The sequence below is a fragment of the Pristis pectinata genome, chromosome 6 (assembly GCF_009764475.1).
Source record: "Pristis pectinata isolate sPriPec2 chromosome 6, sPriPec2.1.pri, whole genome shotgun sequence".
Classification (NCBI taxonomy): Eukaryota; Metazoa; Chordata; class Chondrichthyes; order Rhinopristiformes; family Pristidae; genus Pristis; species Pristis pectinata.
This window is the reverse complement of record NC_067410.1, coordinates 12,555,401-12,573,218: the sequence shown is the minus strand read 5'-3', so window position 1 is coordinate 12,573,218 and position 17,818 is coordinate 12,555,401. Positions and strand designations below refer to the sequence as shown.

At 36.6% G+C, this 17,818-nt stretch overlaps 1 protein-coding gene across 1 annotated transcript in view; it reads right to left on the bottom strand.

Moving 5' to 3' along the window:
- The window catches only part of spdl1 (spindle apparatus coiled-coil protein 1), an 84,450-nt gene that overhangs the window by 4,701 nt on the left and 61,931 nt on the right, over nucleotides 1–17,818 (bottom strand). Inside the window, 12 exon segments of the mRNA XM_052017579.1 lie at nucleotides 1,452–1,532; nucleotides 4,661–4,776; nucleotides 5,211–5,237; nucleotides 5,239–5,310; nucleotides 7,368–7,505; nucleotides 9,858–9,938; nucleotides 9,940–9,972; nucleotides 9,974–10,006; nucleotides 10,008–10,034; nucleotides 10,036–10,086; nucleotides 13,037–13,213; nucleotides 13,743–13,925. Of these exon segments, the coding sequence (XP_051873539.1) occupies nucleotides 1,452–1,532; nucleotides 4,661–4,776; nucleotides 5,211–5,237; nucleotides 5,239–5,310; nucleotides 7,368–7,505; nucleotides 9,858–9,938; nucleotides 9,940–9,972; nucleotides 9,974–10,006; nucleotides 10,008–10,034; nucleotides 10,036–10,086; nucleotides 13,037–13,213; nucleotides 13,743–13,925 (1,019 nt within the window).

Below are 17,818 nucleotides of genomic sequence, written 5' to 3'. Positions count from 1 at the left end.
CCTCCCTCCAGATTTCCTTCTAATTCCTGATTTTCAGCTACTGGGATGTTACTTTCATTTGCTATGTTGAAAACTGCTGCAAATATCTACTCAAATCATCTGCTATCCCCTTACTTTCCAGTGTTAATTCATCAACACACTAACACTCCCTTAGTTTTCAAATATCAGTAAAAAGTCATAACTGTTTTCATATTTCTAGCTACCTTTATCACAATCTAATTTTTCCTGCCTAATTAATTTTTAAATTCTTTGATTAAAAGAAATATTCCGCAAGTCTTCTGACCTGCAGCCCATTATTGTACAAATATATGATTTTTTAAAAAACGATGGATGCAATATTTAACTTCTTTTGTTAAACACAGATGGTGGGTGCTGCCCTTGGAATTTTTCTTTCTCACTAGATAGCTACTCTGTGCTTTGTGAAAGATCATCTTAAATATCAGCCAATACATTTCAACTGACTGGTCTCTTAATCTAATTTGTTCATTCACTTTATCTAGTTCTGCTTTCATGCTCTCATAATTGCCCTTATTTAAATTTAAAATACTAGTCTTTCTCATTCTTCCCCCTCTCAACAGAATATCAAATTCCATCATATTATCACTGCCACCTAGTGGTGCTTTCACATCAACGTAATTAACTAATCCCATTTTGCAGCACAATACACCAGCATAGCCTATATGAGGTGCTCAAGTGGGTCAGGCCATAGAGTCAGTGTTTTCAGTCAAGGACTTTTCATCAGAGCTAATAATGAGAAAACAAGTGTGTTTTAAGTTGCAGTGAGGGAAAGGCAGAAACAAGAGGAAAGTCTGTGATAGGGTGCAGAGCAAAGCTGTCATGGTAACAATTAGCTTAAAAACCAGTGACTGAAACAATACAGAAACAATTGCAAATATACAATGAAACAAGAACTCCGCAACAATAGAAAAGTGTGTGTGTGTGGGGGGGAGGGGGCAGGAAAGGTGGTTTACCTTGAAGGCTATAGAATAAAAGGGGTAGCAGTGGGATAGAAGAAAGTGTATAGTGTAGTTCCCAGGGGTCATTAAATGGTAATCTCTTTCTCAGTATCTCTATACACACACACACACATACATTATGTGTGTGTGTGCGTGTGTGTGTGCGCACGCGCGCACACAGAGCACAATTTCCAAATTTAGAGATGACACAAAACTTCAAGATGTAGTGACTGTGATGAGAATGACAAGAGATTTCAAGGAGAGATAAACTGGTAGATGTCACATGAAATTTAATGCCAAGAAATATAAAGTGTTGTATTTTGGTAAGATGATGAGAAGAGACAATATATTACTGGGGAGCATAACTATAAAAGGCGTACAAGAACAGAGAAATCTGGAGGATATACTGTATGCACAGTTCGTTGAAAGTGATTAGGTAAATTCAGAAAGTGGTTAATCCCATCTGCCATTCCTCTGCCCAGCTTACCAACCAACCTGTCAATGTCGTTCTGTAGCTGAAGACTACCCTCCTTGCCATCATCAGTACCACCAATTTTTGTGTCTTCTGCAGACTTGCTAAGCAAACAGGTGGTTAATAGTCCCAGAACCAATTCCTATGATACACCATTGGTCGCCAGGTTTCCAGTTGGGAGATCTTGGGCTTTATAAATAGAGCTATCTGGTACAAGTGCAAGGAAGTCAATGTGAAATCTTGTAAAACACTGGTTCAGCCACAACTGCACCCAGTTTCAGTTGTCATACTTCAGCACAGATTCAAAGACCTTGGAGAAAGTTCAGAAGAAATTTACAGAGATGGAGGGCCTTTGGTCATTTGGATGGCTTGGAGAAGCTGGGGTATTCTGGGAATAGAGGTATTAGTGAAGCAATCTGATGATGGTTGGAAAGCAGCAGCTAACCCGAAAGTGACCTGTGGGCTGTAAAATATACACCACTGGGCTGATGGAAAGCAAAGAAGACCACAGAAAAGGGCTCATTTAAGTGTAAGCTACTTACACCATGCAGTTTAATTGAGAAGAAACCTGAATAGCTTGAAAGCAGTAAATGCTAGTGTAATGCTCACTATTAAGCACTGCATCTAAGTAAACAAGAAATGGTTAGGTAGGCTTTCAATAAATGCTACCTTATAAAACTCAGCTGAATTTCAAATCAGGAAAAGAAATTGAGATCCATTGGTTGAAAGGAGCTAACATACACAGAATTCATGATTTTTTAAAAAAAATTTACTATGTGGAACCATTTTCTACAATTAAATTTGTTTCTATGCGAGAACAAAAACCTAGTAACCTCATGTTTGACGTGACAATAGGGTCAAGAGAGACAAAAATTTAAGAATTAAACTAAGTGGTTCAAACTGAATTGAAGCAAAACTAAAGCACACCAAAAACCCAATCTGCATGATGTTGAACTAAAAATGTTTTTTTATTATCTCTGCTCTTGTGGCAGCCACTGAAATAGTAGTTTTGGCTTGGAGCAGTTTCCATTTTAAATCAGAATAACTAAAGCACACCAAAAACCCAATCTGCATGATGTTGAACTAAAAATGTTTTTTTATTATCTCTGCTCTTGTGGCAGCCACTGAAATAGTAGTTTTGGCTTGGAGCAGTTTCCATTTTAAATCAGAATCCTTCAATCCCAGGAGGCAAGGTATGCCCATTTGATTCTGATTATGGATTTGCATCACGCATCAATGAACAGTGACAGCTATGCAGCTGAATCAGAGCCTCCAGGAAAGAACTAAGCAAATCAAACAATGTCACATTTAAAGATGGCATAGCAAGTGTGTCAGGCACAGGGACAGAAGTGGTAGGGAAATAATACAAAAAATTCTGAGGGGCAGGATTCATTTGCACAGGGTGAGACAGAGATTAATCAAGGTTTGTCAGCATGCCTTTGTTAAGGAGAGATCTGTCTGACTAATTTGATTGAATTTTTCAAAGAGATAATTGTGTGTGTCTATGAGGATAGTGGTTTTAGCAAGAACCACAACAAGGTCTCGCACAGAAAACTGGTCAAAGAGGTATGGGCCCATGGGATCCGGGGCAATTCGACAAATTGAATCTGAAACTGGCTTTTGATAAGAAGGTTATGGCCGAGGGTTGCTGTTGAATTTGGAAACCTGGTAACCAGTAGTTTATCACAGGAATTGTTGTTGGGATCCTTGCTATTTGTTAGATATGTTAACGATCTGGATGTGAATGTAGGCGATATGATCAGCAAGTCTGCAGACGACACAAAGATTGGTGGTGCTGATGATAGCAAGGAGGGTAGTCATTGGCTACAGAACAACATTGATCAGTTGGTAAGAGGGGCGGAGCAATGGCAGATGGAATTTAATCTAAATAGAAATGTGAGGTGATGTGTTTTGGGAGAAACGATAAGGCTAGGACATACACAATAAATTGTAGGACTCTAGGAAGCATTGATGATCAGATAGATTTTGTATTGCATGTCCAAGGATCCCAGAAGGAGAAGCACAGTAAATAAGAAGGCTGCATATGAGATACATGACTTCATAAGACAGAGCATAGAGTACACAAGTTTGGGGGGGGGGGGGAGGGGATTGGAGGATTATGGTACTATTTAAAATGTTGCTTAGGCCACAGCTGAGGTACTGTGCACGGCTCTGGTCACCACACTACAGGAAAGACATGATTCCACTGGAAAGGCTGCAGAGAAAATTCCCCAGGATGTTGCCTGGGATGAAGTATTTGAGCTAGGAGAGGTTTGTCTTCTTTGGAGCAGAGAAGGCTGAAGGAGGAGATGATTGAGTTTTACAAACACAAGGTGGTAATAAATAGGGGAGATAGTGAGAACCAATTCCAGAGGACATAGTTTTAAAGTAAGCGGTAGGAGATTTAGAGGGGACTTCAGGAAAAATTTTTTCACCCAGATGGTGATTGAAAATTGGAATGCATTGCCTGAGGGGGATGGTAGAGGCAGGTTTTTTCATAGCATTTAAATATATTTAGATGATTGCTTGAAACATCATAGCATCTAAGGCTAGCGACAGAGGGCTGAAAAATAAGATGATTATAGATAGGTATTCGATAGCAACATGGACACAATGGGCCGTTTCTGCGCTGTATGACTCATTAACAGAACAATATAACAACAAAATACTACAGAAGCTGGAATCTGGAAATAAAAAACATGAAGATATTGGAAACTACTCAGTAGGTCAAGCAGCGTAAGAGGAGAGAGCAATGAAAACAAGTTTAAAGTTGCAGAGAAAGGAGGAAGATGGCAAGAGCAAAAAGGAAGGTCTCCCATTGAGTGTGGTAACCAGGAAGAGATTTGACACTCTCTCCAGATGTCATGCAAGCTGAAGGATGGCAGTTAAAGGAGTGTGAATAACAAAAGGTACATCTGGAAGATGTGAAGAAGTCGATAAAAGAAAAAGTGTCAAGTCTCAAGGAGAGAGAGGGAAACAGCTGGAAATTTAAGCTATGAATTGGAATGGTTGATTGTCTATAAAATTGCTGAGTTCAAGGTAATTCTTCTAAGCCCTGGAAATGTGCCTTAGTCAGAAGATGAGGTGCTGGAACAGAATATCACAAGTATAGGGTACCGGTGCATGGAAAGCAACTACCAAAATTTTTCTCTCATCCACTTCGGAACTGTAACTCGTAAATAGGGATTAATATCCCTGGGAAGGTTTCAGAAACTCGTTTGAGAGAAAATACCCTTCATTCTGTGCAGCTGTTGACGTAGAAAATTGCATGCTGTTTCTGCAGGGACCTGGTACTGGACTCTCAAAACAATAAGCTGTCTCTCCATCATTGCCACTACGATCTTCCACCTAAATGAAAAATAAAGAACAAAATTCAATTGCAAATTTTTTTTTAAAATAACATTCCTGTACTTCAACTACCCTGTCACTATATAATGCATCCAGAGATTAACATTCTAAGTCTGTTCCAGAAATAAAGAGTTAGATGGTATTGGAGGGAGATTGCTGCTGGCAATGATCACTATCAAACCAAAAGTATAGCTGCAAAAGGACCCTTATTTGCATCCATTTGTGACAGAATAACCTGTCTTGCCTGCAGGTTTTGGAGAATGAACACACATATCATAAAACCACTCCAACTAACACAATTTTATTGTTCAGAAATATTTACTATGTATCTGGGGTTTAAACCATCTGATCCTCAGGATGACGCACACTTACACAACACACTGTTTAAAAGCAACTCCCCTACCGTCTTATCTGGAAATATTTGCAAGCCATACCTCAAGAAACAGCGAATTCCCTCTACTTGTTGGGATCACGAGCCTCTTGTAGAGCTTGGTCCAACTGGATCTGGAGATCCTGGTTAGCCTCTCGTGCTTTCTGCATTACAATGGAATTTAAAAAGGGAAAATCACCTGCAGGAACAAATATTAAAACTTAGATGTAACTGTCCAGAAACGATTTATATTCTTGGTACATGTACTTTTTGTTAACATTCTGGCTTATTGCCATTACGGTATACCAATCAGATTATGAACAAGTCTGGGCTTGCTTGGTTATACCTCCAAGAATGTTTGGTGCAACAATTGTATTGTGTAGTAGGATTTTTGCTTAAAATAAATAAAGTGAAAAAATGTTTATAATAAATATGACATTCCATTATTCTTCTTGCTCATTATACACAAATTAGGGATAAATAATCCATTGTCCACTTAGAATTAAAATTCTGTAAAATGTATTACTTGCTACTTAAACATGGTGATACATTAAAAAAATGTTTTTAATCACTTTTGTATTTTCAGAAAATAAAAGCAAGCACACTGACAGAGTTAAAAACAATTTTATAAGTCACAGAATCAGCAGTCCACAGCACCAGAAACAGGCTGCTCGCCAACAGTCCATGCAACACATCAAGCTTCCTATCTATACTAATTCCATTTGGAGTATCCAGACTTGGAGTATTGTGTTCAATTCTGCTCAGCCCATTACAGGAACTATGTGGAGGCTTTGGAAAGTGTACAGAGGAGGTTTATTAGGATGCTGCCTGGATTAGAGGGTATGGAGCTAGAAGGCCAGGTTGGACAAACTTTGGGTTGTTTCCTCTGGAACATAGGCTGAGGGGAGACCTAATAGAAGTTTATAAAAAGACTTATAAAATTAGGGTAGACAGTCAGAATCTTTTTCCCCAGGGTAGAAATGTCAAATACTACAGGGCATGCATTTAAGGTGAAGGGTGAAAGTTTAAAGGAGATATGTGGGGCAAGTTTTGTTTCTATATATACACAGAAAGTAATGGGTGCCTGGAGCAGGCTGCCACGGTAGTGCTGGAGGCAGATAGAATAGTGACATTTAAGAGCTTTTTAGATAGGCACATAAATATGCAGGGAATGGATGGATATGGATTCATGTGCAAGGGAAGAAGAGAATTTAGTTTAATTTGGCATTGTGTTCTGTACAGACAACGTGGGTCTGTTCCTGTGCTGTACTGTTCTATGTTCTTTTACCAGCACTTGGTCTATAACCTTCAATAGCCTGGCAATTCAAGCATTTGTTTAGATGCTTCTTAAAATGTTGAGAGAATACCTGCCTCCACCACCCATTCAGGCAGTGCATTCCAGATTCAATCTGCCCTTGAAGTGACAAAATTCTTCACCTGATCCCCTTTTAATCCTCTTATACCTTACCCTAAACCAATGAGCTCCAGTGTTACTCACTTCTCTATGGGGAAAACCTACATTAAAAAAAGTGTCTTTTTAGGTTATGAATAGTCTATCAGTTTGATTGGCTTAAATGAAACCTTAAGATTTAAAATTCAGTGGTGATCAAACTATGGTGGTGTTTTGCAAGGTCTCCTACTAGGACATGTGCTACCGCATCATTTGTATTGACCCATGTTGAAATTAAGTAACTCTGAACAGCTGGGGGAAAAGATCTGATTGGCATCTAACATCCACAATATCATTTTCAGGCATTCCACACTAGGGAACAATTCAGGGCTGGGATGACACTGGACCTCTTTAGCAAGGTGCCAACACAAAGTTAGCAAAAGACAAAATTAATTACACCTATCAGATCTTGATAATATATAATAAATAAACAAAATAAATAATTATTCGTAATAGCACTCTGCAATTTGGAACTTGAGGTATTCCTTACCATTCCAATAATTTTTACATTGTATGCATAAAATGTTTAAAAACAAAGTTATGTAATTAAATCATGAACGGCTTATGGATTTGTCTTGGGCATACAGAATTTTGTATCATTTCATCTTATAATGGATTCAAGTTTAGGCTTGATTACATCTGCAGAAATTATCTACCCGTAATTTAGATGGGTCAAGCTGCATGTCAGAATTTGGACTGTAGCCAGTTCTGGAGCAAAATACCTAATTGAGAATAAATAATTAGTTTGAAAACATAAATAAACGTGATCACCTCCAACGCATTGCAGTATGAAACTGTTTCTTTCTCTTGTTCCTCTTTCTCCTCTTGCAGTCGTTCAATCTGACGCTGAAGATTATTATTAGCTAGTTCCAACTGTTCTTGATGGTATATCATTTCATTAAAATCTTCCTGTAATTTGGCCTGAAGCAGAGATAGTACAAAAAAATTGAAATCAGGACTCTTTAATTCTACGTTTTACAATACAATGATATGTCAGCATACCAAGACACTGTCACAGAGGTATGATGCAGGTTTGTACCTAGAAAAATTTGGATGGAAAATTATGGTCTCTTTTACATGCCATCATTTGTAGAAGTTTGGTCCATATTGTATTCTTCTCACAGGGAAGGCTGTAGAGCAGTTATTTATTTAGATGTATTGGAGGTAGTTATTTACTTTCATTGTGGGCAAAGATGTGGATTCTAAAGAATCCCGAATATGAAAGCAAGAAAACATTGAAATTCTCCAGTCAAAAATAACATGATTCTGATTGAAAGATAATTGACCCACAAAGTATTAGTTACTCTCTCCACTTTACCTGTGAGCATTTCCACTTATACTTTAAAAGTCATTATTATTTTCTTGTTAGTTTCACGCAACTTGGTAATCTGCAAACTGAAAGTTTTGAAGCACAAACTGTTAAATTCAGACTTCTAAAGTGGAAAATGTGAAAAATGTTATATTTCAATTAAACTTTCTTTTAGATTATAGAGGGATTTTTTTTCATTACAAAAAGGTTCCCGTCTAACAAAACATTGACATAAATCAGAGACAACAAGACAACATTAGAACTCTGTCATATATTCAGCACCATTCTCATTTTCTGTTTCAATCACTTTAATGCCAAAAAAAAATGTGAAGGGAGTGGCTGTTGGAATTTAACTCAGACAAATGAAGTGATGCATTTTGGAAAATTAAACCAGGTACATACACAGTGAATGGCAGGGCCCAGAGGAGTGTTGTTGAACAGAGACACCTTGAGGTACAAGTACATAGTCCACGAGAGTGGCAACACAGGTAGACAGGGTGGCAAGAAAGGTGTTTGATATGCTTGACTATCAGCCAAAGCACTGAGTATAGGAGTTGGGATGTCATGTTACTATTGTACAAATCATTAATCACACTTGGAGTACGGTGTGCTGTACTGGCCACCACACTATAGGAAGGATGTGATTAAGTTGAGAGAGTGCAGAAAAGATTCACAGGAATGTTGCCTGGACTTGAGGGCATGAGTTACAAGGAGACTTTGGTAGGCTGGGACTGTTTTCCCTGCGAGTGAAGGAGGCTTGAGGGTGATCTTACTGATGTCTATGAAATCATGAGCATAGAGAGGTAAATAGTGACAGTCGTTTTTACAGGGTAGGGGAGCCTAAAATTAGAGGGCATAGGTTTAAGTGAGAGGGGAAAGGATTTAAAGGGGATGTGGAGGGCAGGTTTTTTTTACACACTGAGGGTGCAGGTATGTGGATTGAGTTGCCAGATACAACTAAAACATTTAAAACCCATTTGGACAGGTACACAAGATAGGAAAGGTTTGAAGAATAACAGCCAAACACAGTAAAAGGATATTTAGATAGAAATCTTGGTCACTGATTAGTTGGGCTGAAGGGCCTGTTTCTGTGCTGTAAAAACTCTATGAATTGAAATATTGCCCTTTGAAACAAAAAAAAACTGCAGATGCTGAAAATTTGAAACACAAAACATTGAAAGCCAGAAAAATTCAGTAGGTCAAGCAGCATGTGTAGGGAGAAAATAGTCAATGTTTTAGGTCACAAGCCTGTCATCAGAACTGGAAAAATGAGAAAGCAGTTTAAGTTGCAGAGAGGGCGAATAATGAGAAACAAAATGAGCCCGTGAATATACATGATGTCTGTGGTAGAATGGAGACCACCTTCCAAAGGTGTTGATTCTTTTCTGGGGGTAGTTAAATATGTGGTAATGAGCAACCAGCATCTCACTAAAGGGACCATTATTTCCACAAAAAAGGTTTTCAATCAATACAATGTGGTTCCATTTAACAAAGCATTGATACAAATCATATGCATCAAGGTATGTACTCATTTATTTAAAACACTTGTTAGTTAAAACTTGTGAGAATTGATGCTACAGATCATTAGCATTATTTTTCATTTTAGTTATACCCAATACAGTTATATGAAAAATGTCAACATACAAACTCAAATTCAGATTTCTAAGGATGCAAATGTGAAAAGAAAATAAATGTTATATTTCAATTAAACAGTCTTTTAGATTATAGTGGGAAGAGTTGTTTTCAATGCAACCTGATAAATAGTCATTGCAAAATCTGATGTTCACAATTGTGGATATTTTAGGATGTTAGAAACCTATTTGCACATGCAGAAAAGCATGTAATTTCTGTGTTGCTAAGAATTTGTTCCACTGAGAATGCATTTGGGTAATCATAGAACTACAAGAACAGTTCTGTGTATTTGTAATGTGAACTATTTATATGAAATGTACTTGCAATTTTATAAAAATCCTATTCCTACCTTTGCAGCTTCAGAGTTCCATGTTCTCCACTTGAAGGCTCATCATTTCTGATGGACATCGTTTCTTGTGCACGCTCAGATAGAACTCCGCAATTCTTCAGACTTAGCACTAAGTAATTCACTTCTGATGATCCAGTTTGTGCATCAGTTTGTTTCTCACAGAGCTGTGCTTCATCCAGTTCAGACTTCTGCTTTTCCAACTAGTAAAAGGCCAAAGATTAAGAGAGTCAAAATTGGTCCATTACATTACTTTCCCTAAAACCCATGAAAAATTTACCTCTAATTTAATTATGAATTAAGATAATTATTTGATCAACTTTTGATTTCATAGGCAATATGAATTGTATAATTTTGGTTAAAAATAAAGAATTTTTAAATTGTCAAGCATTTATCTTTCAACAATACCCATGGAGAACATGCATTTCAAATTATCATATCATTAAGTCTCTGACATCTCTCCAAAGTGCTGCCACTAAAAATCTTGCAGATCTCCATTAACTGCTTTGACGTGCATTGGCAGTTACCAAAAAACTTTTAAGAGTTTAAAAATGACCTATTGCGGACACATACAGTTTCTTCCAAAGGATTCCCTTTTTTAAAATGAAAGCAAAATTGAGGACCAATGCTGTCATAGCTCAGAGGTTCCCAATCCTTATCTGCTATGGCCACCTCTGAGTAGATTGTTCCTTCTGTAACCCCTACCCAATTCTCCATCCTAATCATACAAACATAAATAAAAAAACATTTGTTCTATAACCGTGCCCCCTCTAGGAGGTGCCTGTGTGAAAATTTAGTTCTATGTAATGACATACCTCCCAATAAGAAACTTTATATTTGAATTTCAATATCAAATCCTCAAGAGTAACGAAGTTGTTAAGCTTTTTACTGATTTTGCACTGGTTTAATAATGCATTTCCAACAAACTGTTCAAAATTGACCAATAGCTTAAAATAAGTTGTGCAACAACCTTACATTTCCAGCCTCAGTGTTACTGTGAATAAGGGATGAGGGAAAAATATACATCATTAGAAATGGCAATAAAGAGAAGTAGCATTATACTCAAAAGCAATAAAGAACATCTTAATGGTCCTCTTAAATAACCAATTGAACATTTCAATATGTAGTTGGTACTCATGAAATAGCCCATCAGGTTTCATGCTCATGACCACAGATATTAGCATCTGCTCCCCGATTGTGCTGTCCTACTACTTCGTGCCTTTTCATTCCACCCTTTGGAATACTTTCTGGTATCACAGTCAATATGCCTACTCCCCCAATCTTTGTTACGTCATTACAGGGAGCACAAACCACATACCTGGTTGTTTGAATATTGAAGAATAAGCCTGCTGCACTACTAGATCCTTGGTGCATGGCTCTCAGTCACATCCTTCTGTCATGCCACTACCAAAATCCAGGCTATTGCCCAACAAAAGGAATATGACCACCTCTTGCAAACCGTCCGATTAATTCTCCACATCCATACCAGACTGACATGTCTGCAACTCTAGATTCTAACTTAACAATGCTGAGCTGAACGTTCTCAAGATAACACAACAACTGTATATACGGTGACCGGGTAAGTTTCTGAACGCACCAATTTCCCACATTTCAACTCCCTCATCATCTGCCCTCATATACTTATCAATTTTGTTTTATATATTCAATTAGTTAATGTTTCTATTCATATTTAGTTTATTTTTGATTAGATTATGTGCTAACTTTAATTAATCTACAGGAAACTACCAACATTCCTCACAGAAATCCATACATTTAAGTTTTATTTCATGCTCTTATTTTCAGAATGAATTTACAGCACTTAAGAAATTAAGAACAAATGAAGCTAGTGAGGCAAAGAATAGACTGGTGCCTTGGCCAGGGTAGATTAAAAACTATTATGAACATGTGCCTGAAATATTCTTTTAAAAAAATGCAGCACATTCCCACACATGCAGAATCAGCAAAATGTGCTTTTGCAAACTAACAACATATTTGGACTGCACTGATTTGCTGTTGAAGCCAGAATAGATTAACCGGGATCATATTGAATGGTGGGGCAGGCTTGAAGGGCCTGGTGGCCTACTCCTGTTCCTATTTTCTTGTGTTTTTGTATTTATGCATTATAGGAGTACTTTATTAAACCACTGTGACAGAAGACTAAAATGCTCATTTACCAATGCATTCAAAAATTCAATACAAGAAAATCCAGAAATATTTCAAAACATTTTATAATCACTCCCACCCCTGATACAAGTTAACCCAGTCTCCTTGGATAATTCTCAGACAAAAGAATGATGCCTTAAATCGAGGTGTGCAAAAACAATGCAAGTTACCAGCTGAATTTCATTTATCCAGAATTCTTTTTAGAAAATGGGAAGGTGCTAGAAAATGGCAGGGAGGTCAATATACAAGTGAAGGAATGTCACACACAAAGCTTTAACAAGGTTCTTCAAGAAAATAACAGACCCTGTTGAATTCAGTTTACAAAGGGCAACATTGGAATTTGATCCATTTAGACTAACCCTCATAACTCAAATTATCATACAGTAGAAGATCTTTAATATGGTTTAGATTAATATAATGTTGGGTATGCCAATGTCAAGAAAGCAGAACATTACTTGGTTAGTTAAGAGCAACATCTCAAAGCTAAAAAGCACCAAACTAGTCCCTTACCAAACACAGCCCTCAAAGATTGACGTAATAAAATTACATGTTTTAAATACTTTATGTTGTAACTCAAACTAATTCAAACATTGCTAATCAAGACAGAATGGAAAAAGCCTGCCTACGTTATACTAATCACATCCTTTGTACAAATCTTGTGCTTCTCACCTAAGAAATGAATGCGAGGATTGTTGCAAAAGTCAGTTTCAACAAAGACACACCATGCCACTCAAGAATTACTCATTCACCACCTGTTCTAAGCCACTGAAAAACAAGGCATTTTTGTGCTGTGCCTGTGAAACTCTGTTCACGTAGCACAGATCTTCAGCAAATACAGAGTAAGATTCATGAAGAATACCAGCATGGAAGACCTAATGAAAAGTTGCCAGCTAACAGTTCTATTCATTTCCTTAGGACTTCCTTAAGGACAACAACAGGAAATTGTGTTAGACATCAAAAGGAGAGACATTTGTTTGAATCATATCATACCTTGCTCTTCAACTCATTAATTTCACGAGCATGAATTCTCTCCACTTGTTCCAGTTGTTGACTTAGCTGTGTTTTCTGTTGCTGTTTGATGCTCTCAATATCTGAACTCAGACTTTCTAACATACGGTTCTTCAGCTCAACCTCCCGCTGCAATGAATACTTCTCTTGCTCCAGAAGCTGTTTAAAGGTCACAAGAAAATTAAAATAGGAACATTTTCTCCTCCCAGGCCATTGAAATACAAGAATACCATTCATCATTTTATGTAGTTAAAAATCTCTACACAATTAAATCAAGGTCTTGGGGGAATTGCTTAAAACTGAAAACTGGTTGCACTAAAAGTTTTACCGATGTTGCATTGTGAGAAAAAGGGTAAGGTTGGAGAATATTTGTTGATTCATAAATGTATATCCTATAATTAATAAGTATTGATTTCTTTCTTATAAAAACCAAAACGGAATTTGAGAGCTACATTATGAAACATAATAGAAGATGGGAGGGCAAGAGAAGACAGTTAAAAGGGTTGCAAAAAATTAGAACAAGCTGCTTTTATATCTACCTGATTCAAGCACATATACCCAAAAACAGGTTATGCAAATGTATCCAGCAGAAAGTGCTTGGCAAAATTACATGGTTGTAATGTACCATTCCTAAAATAACTTTCCCATTCAGTTGGTTGCTCGTGATTTAAGTAATCCCTATACATACCTCCCTAGCAGCAGCAAATTCATTTGTTGTTTCTGTCAATTTGTTGTCTAACTCAGCCTCATTTTTCAGCAGCTCCAGCCCATACTGAGCTGCTTTCATCCTCTCACTTTCCGATTCCTGCAGTTGCTGCCGAAGCTGCTGGATCACCTCTTCCAGCTCTGCAATAGTTGCCATTTTGGAATGCTGCAAGATAATAAAGTGAGATTAGCCTCATTTTTACTACTGAAACTTTAGAATGGACGTGGAGACAGAATTAAACTGCAGGGATGCAGATAGATCTAAAACATAAGTACACACTTGTAATTCAGAGAGAGAATTTAATGGATACCAAAATGCTTAATCATAAGCAAGGTAGGTCTTGGTTTTAATCACCACTGATGAAGCATTATCTAATTTTAGTCACAGAGACCAAAAGTTTTGCAATCACTTCTGTATGCTGGAGCTTGGTAGAGGGGAGGAAAAGAAAAGGTGATGGGAAGGAAGCAAAGAACCAAGGTACTCAACTATTATTCAAATTCTAACATAAAGCTTGGGCAAGACATTGATCCTCGGATAGGTAGAAGAAAAAAAAAGCAAAATAGCAATTTTCAGAATGTTAGGCCAATACTGAAATCAATTCTGACTATTCAAGGTAGTATCAGCCATATTGAAACCAATTTCAGGAGCAGGTTTGGAGTCTCTGTGGGGAACTCATGGTCTGGACTTAGGACCCTCAATATTTGAGTACGTTAACCAAGTTAAGGTACTCAAGTATTATTGAATATGTTGGACAGTACCACTGATCAAGCAATATTAAAATACAAGTCTCATTCTTGAATATCTAATGTTAATGTGCGCCATAAAAATATTGAAAGTTGAAGAGCTTATAGATATGTATAGTACTATATGACACTACAGTGCATTTAGTCGTAACAGAATGGGTGAAATTAATGGGGACAAAACTGATTCCAGTAACGTCAAACATTAAATTTTCAGAAAGGCAGGGAAAGTAATCAGAAGAGAAAAATCTGAGTGATATTATACCGTAGCAACATTTTATCACTTTGAAACTACAAATGTAAACCAGCGTCTCAAACGTTTTAAAAAGATCAAAATGCTATTTAAAACAAATCTCAACTTACATTCATAATTTAAATAATAAGATTCACTACGTCAATCAGTTGAGGTAACAAAATATGCCAAAAATGTAGTAACAAATTTGGTCTTCCCTTACATATTCTCAGGTATAGCATTACTGTTCAACCCTTACTACATCCATGGTTATTGGAGCATCACATGTGGAAATCAAAGCACTTAGTGACATTGCCTAATATTCAAGTACACGAGACCAAACAACTCACGAGTCAAACCAGATATTCATGTCCTTTTTTTTTGCAAAATCTTCTAAATGTTATTCTTCTCAAAGGTGAACTGAGAGCACACCAGGCAAAACGAGATCAGGTTGATTCCTGAAGCTATTTTATTACACGAGTTAGGTGTGCTAAGCCACCACTATGAATGACCACTTTTCATTTGAAATGACAGGTTCCTTAAAATAAAATGTTAAAGAAATATACTGTATTTTGAGATACAATGTTATTTACCCACAACAATTTTCGGCAAGGTACAAAGCCAACTTGGGTTTACTGAACAAAACAGTAACCATAATTTCCACATCAGGAATATTTCAAGAAGTATTTCACCAGCTGTAAAATGGCTAGTGATGCCTTGAAGTCAAAGAGGATCATTGTAAATGTAAGCCTTTTTTTAAAATGAACTCCACAATTTGAAAAGTGTAGGTGATACATTTTGCTTTATTTTGAAGTTTTCAATTAATTTTTGGCATTTTAAGATAGAAATAAATGGATTAATTTTTGGCATTTTAAGATAGAAATAAATGGATTATCTAATTTATTTTTGAAAAATATTTAAACCCATCAGCTGTCTTTAAATGTCTAATATCAGAGATATTTAAAAAGAGTTAAAAATGTTTTTGGTAGCTGCAAGTGGCCCAAAGGCAATCAGGGAATTCTAGTGATGGTTCTTAGGATCCAGCCTCGCCAGAGGTCGAATTATTGCGCACTGCCATTCAGCTTCACAGAATGTCAAGTCATAGTGAGCATGGATAGCTGTCTCTTCAAGCAAGTGCTGACGCATACAAACATTGCTTAGGGTAGACAGACACGGACCAATTTGTCTATTACATTCTCTGATAACCAACCGTGAATTCTAGATGATAAACACGGAATTTTCTCAAATTTATTCCAAAAGTAGGCTACTGAGAAAAGTTCACTAATTTCCGATATCAGAACCACACATTTGTACACATTCATGAAGTGCTGCCAAACACTTCTCCAAAGATCATAGTTTTATATCTCATTTGTGAGCCTAACATAACTGGAATATTGACCAGATTTATCATAAACAGATAAATCAGGATCAAGAAATAGCTGATGTAGCAAAAAGTTCAAAAAAAAAGAGAATGGTGGGAGAGGGAACAAAAAAAAATATGCAAAAGTCAGAACCAAGACTTTTAAAATAATGTACTTGAAGTCCAGAATGCTTTGCAAACTCACCTTTCAGAATTATGGGATGTACACTATTAAGAATTTTAACTGGAAGCTTTTGTATTCACATCTCAATTTACTCTACACTAGTAAATGGTGATCAAATTCCAGTATTCACTATAATATCTCAATTGAAAATAACATTTTATACTACAGACAATTTAAATAATTTAAGTTAAAAAGATCAAAAACAAATCCATGAGATTTTAAATCAGACAAAACATTTCCAATGTCTTTCATCACTTAATATCCTGAAACCACCAGGTAAAATTGAAAATAGTTCATAAATTCCAAACCGAATTATAACCAATATAAAATTTAGAACTACGTCAAATACTCCTTCACATCATATCATCCAGTTCCGAGCACCCAAAATCTAACACGTACAAAATGTGATGTAGCTTGACTGTCACTTAAGAAAGTGTTTTTTTCTTTAAAATAAACGGTTGTTTTATTCAGTATGAATGATTAAATGGCTCTCAGTACAAACATGAACTCTGTTATTCAGCACAAATTCAATAATGATAATTTAAACATTTTTGAGATAACACTAGTTTTCTCTTACGTAGATTCTAACCAGCAATGAAGCACCCAATAAACCAGTTAATATTTTATAACTATTTTTGTGCCATACCAGCCTTGCCTGCCAGATCAGGAAAGGAAGCTTTGAAGATGAAAGAAAGAGAGAATCTAGGGTGTTAAACTTCCACAGATCCACAAGGGCAGCAGTGCAGTACAGTACAAGTCTACAGCTGAAAGAACAAATCCCGTTTAATACATGGTTGAACGATCCTTTGATCAGCTTTGAAACTGCTTGGTCCGAAGTCTTCAAGATGCTGTCGGCGCCTGACTCAAATGAATTGCACAGTAGTTAGACGTGCATAGACTACAACTGAGCATCTTCAAGCCTAAGTCTTAAATAATTCTACCTCTGCCACATTGACCAGATAAAAAGCTTCAGTTTGCATATATTGTTTATAATCATTAACAATTTCAGCAATATAATTAATATTTATGACCCTCAAAAACATTTTGGCTTGTCAAGATTAGTGCAGCTCAACTTCTAATTATACACAATTAGCATGGTGATATTGAACTTCAAGCTTCTAGTATTCTTTCTGAATTGTCCAAACTGGGTATACTGTTCTCTCATAATGACTGTTTCCAACAAACATTTAAAGCAGATATATTCCTAATTTCAAATTAACTTCATTATCACCAATTTATATTTTCAGTACCATGCCCACGATAAAGTCCAAACAAATGTTAATATCCTAGATCATGGGAGAAAAACCCACCCAACATATCAATGAATGCATTTGAATGTTCTACTTTGTGTTCTTAACACAGAGCCTTTTGTGCATTTATTAAAAAACTCAGCGCAATTTAGTGCTTGTGTTTACATAAAATGCAAGGCATCAATTACATTGTTGGTAGATGAACGACTCTCAAAGTTTGAGGCAAGTCTGCTCTGTAGACATTTTCAGAAAATAAATTTTGAGAAGTTTTGTAATAATTTTCAGCTGTTCC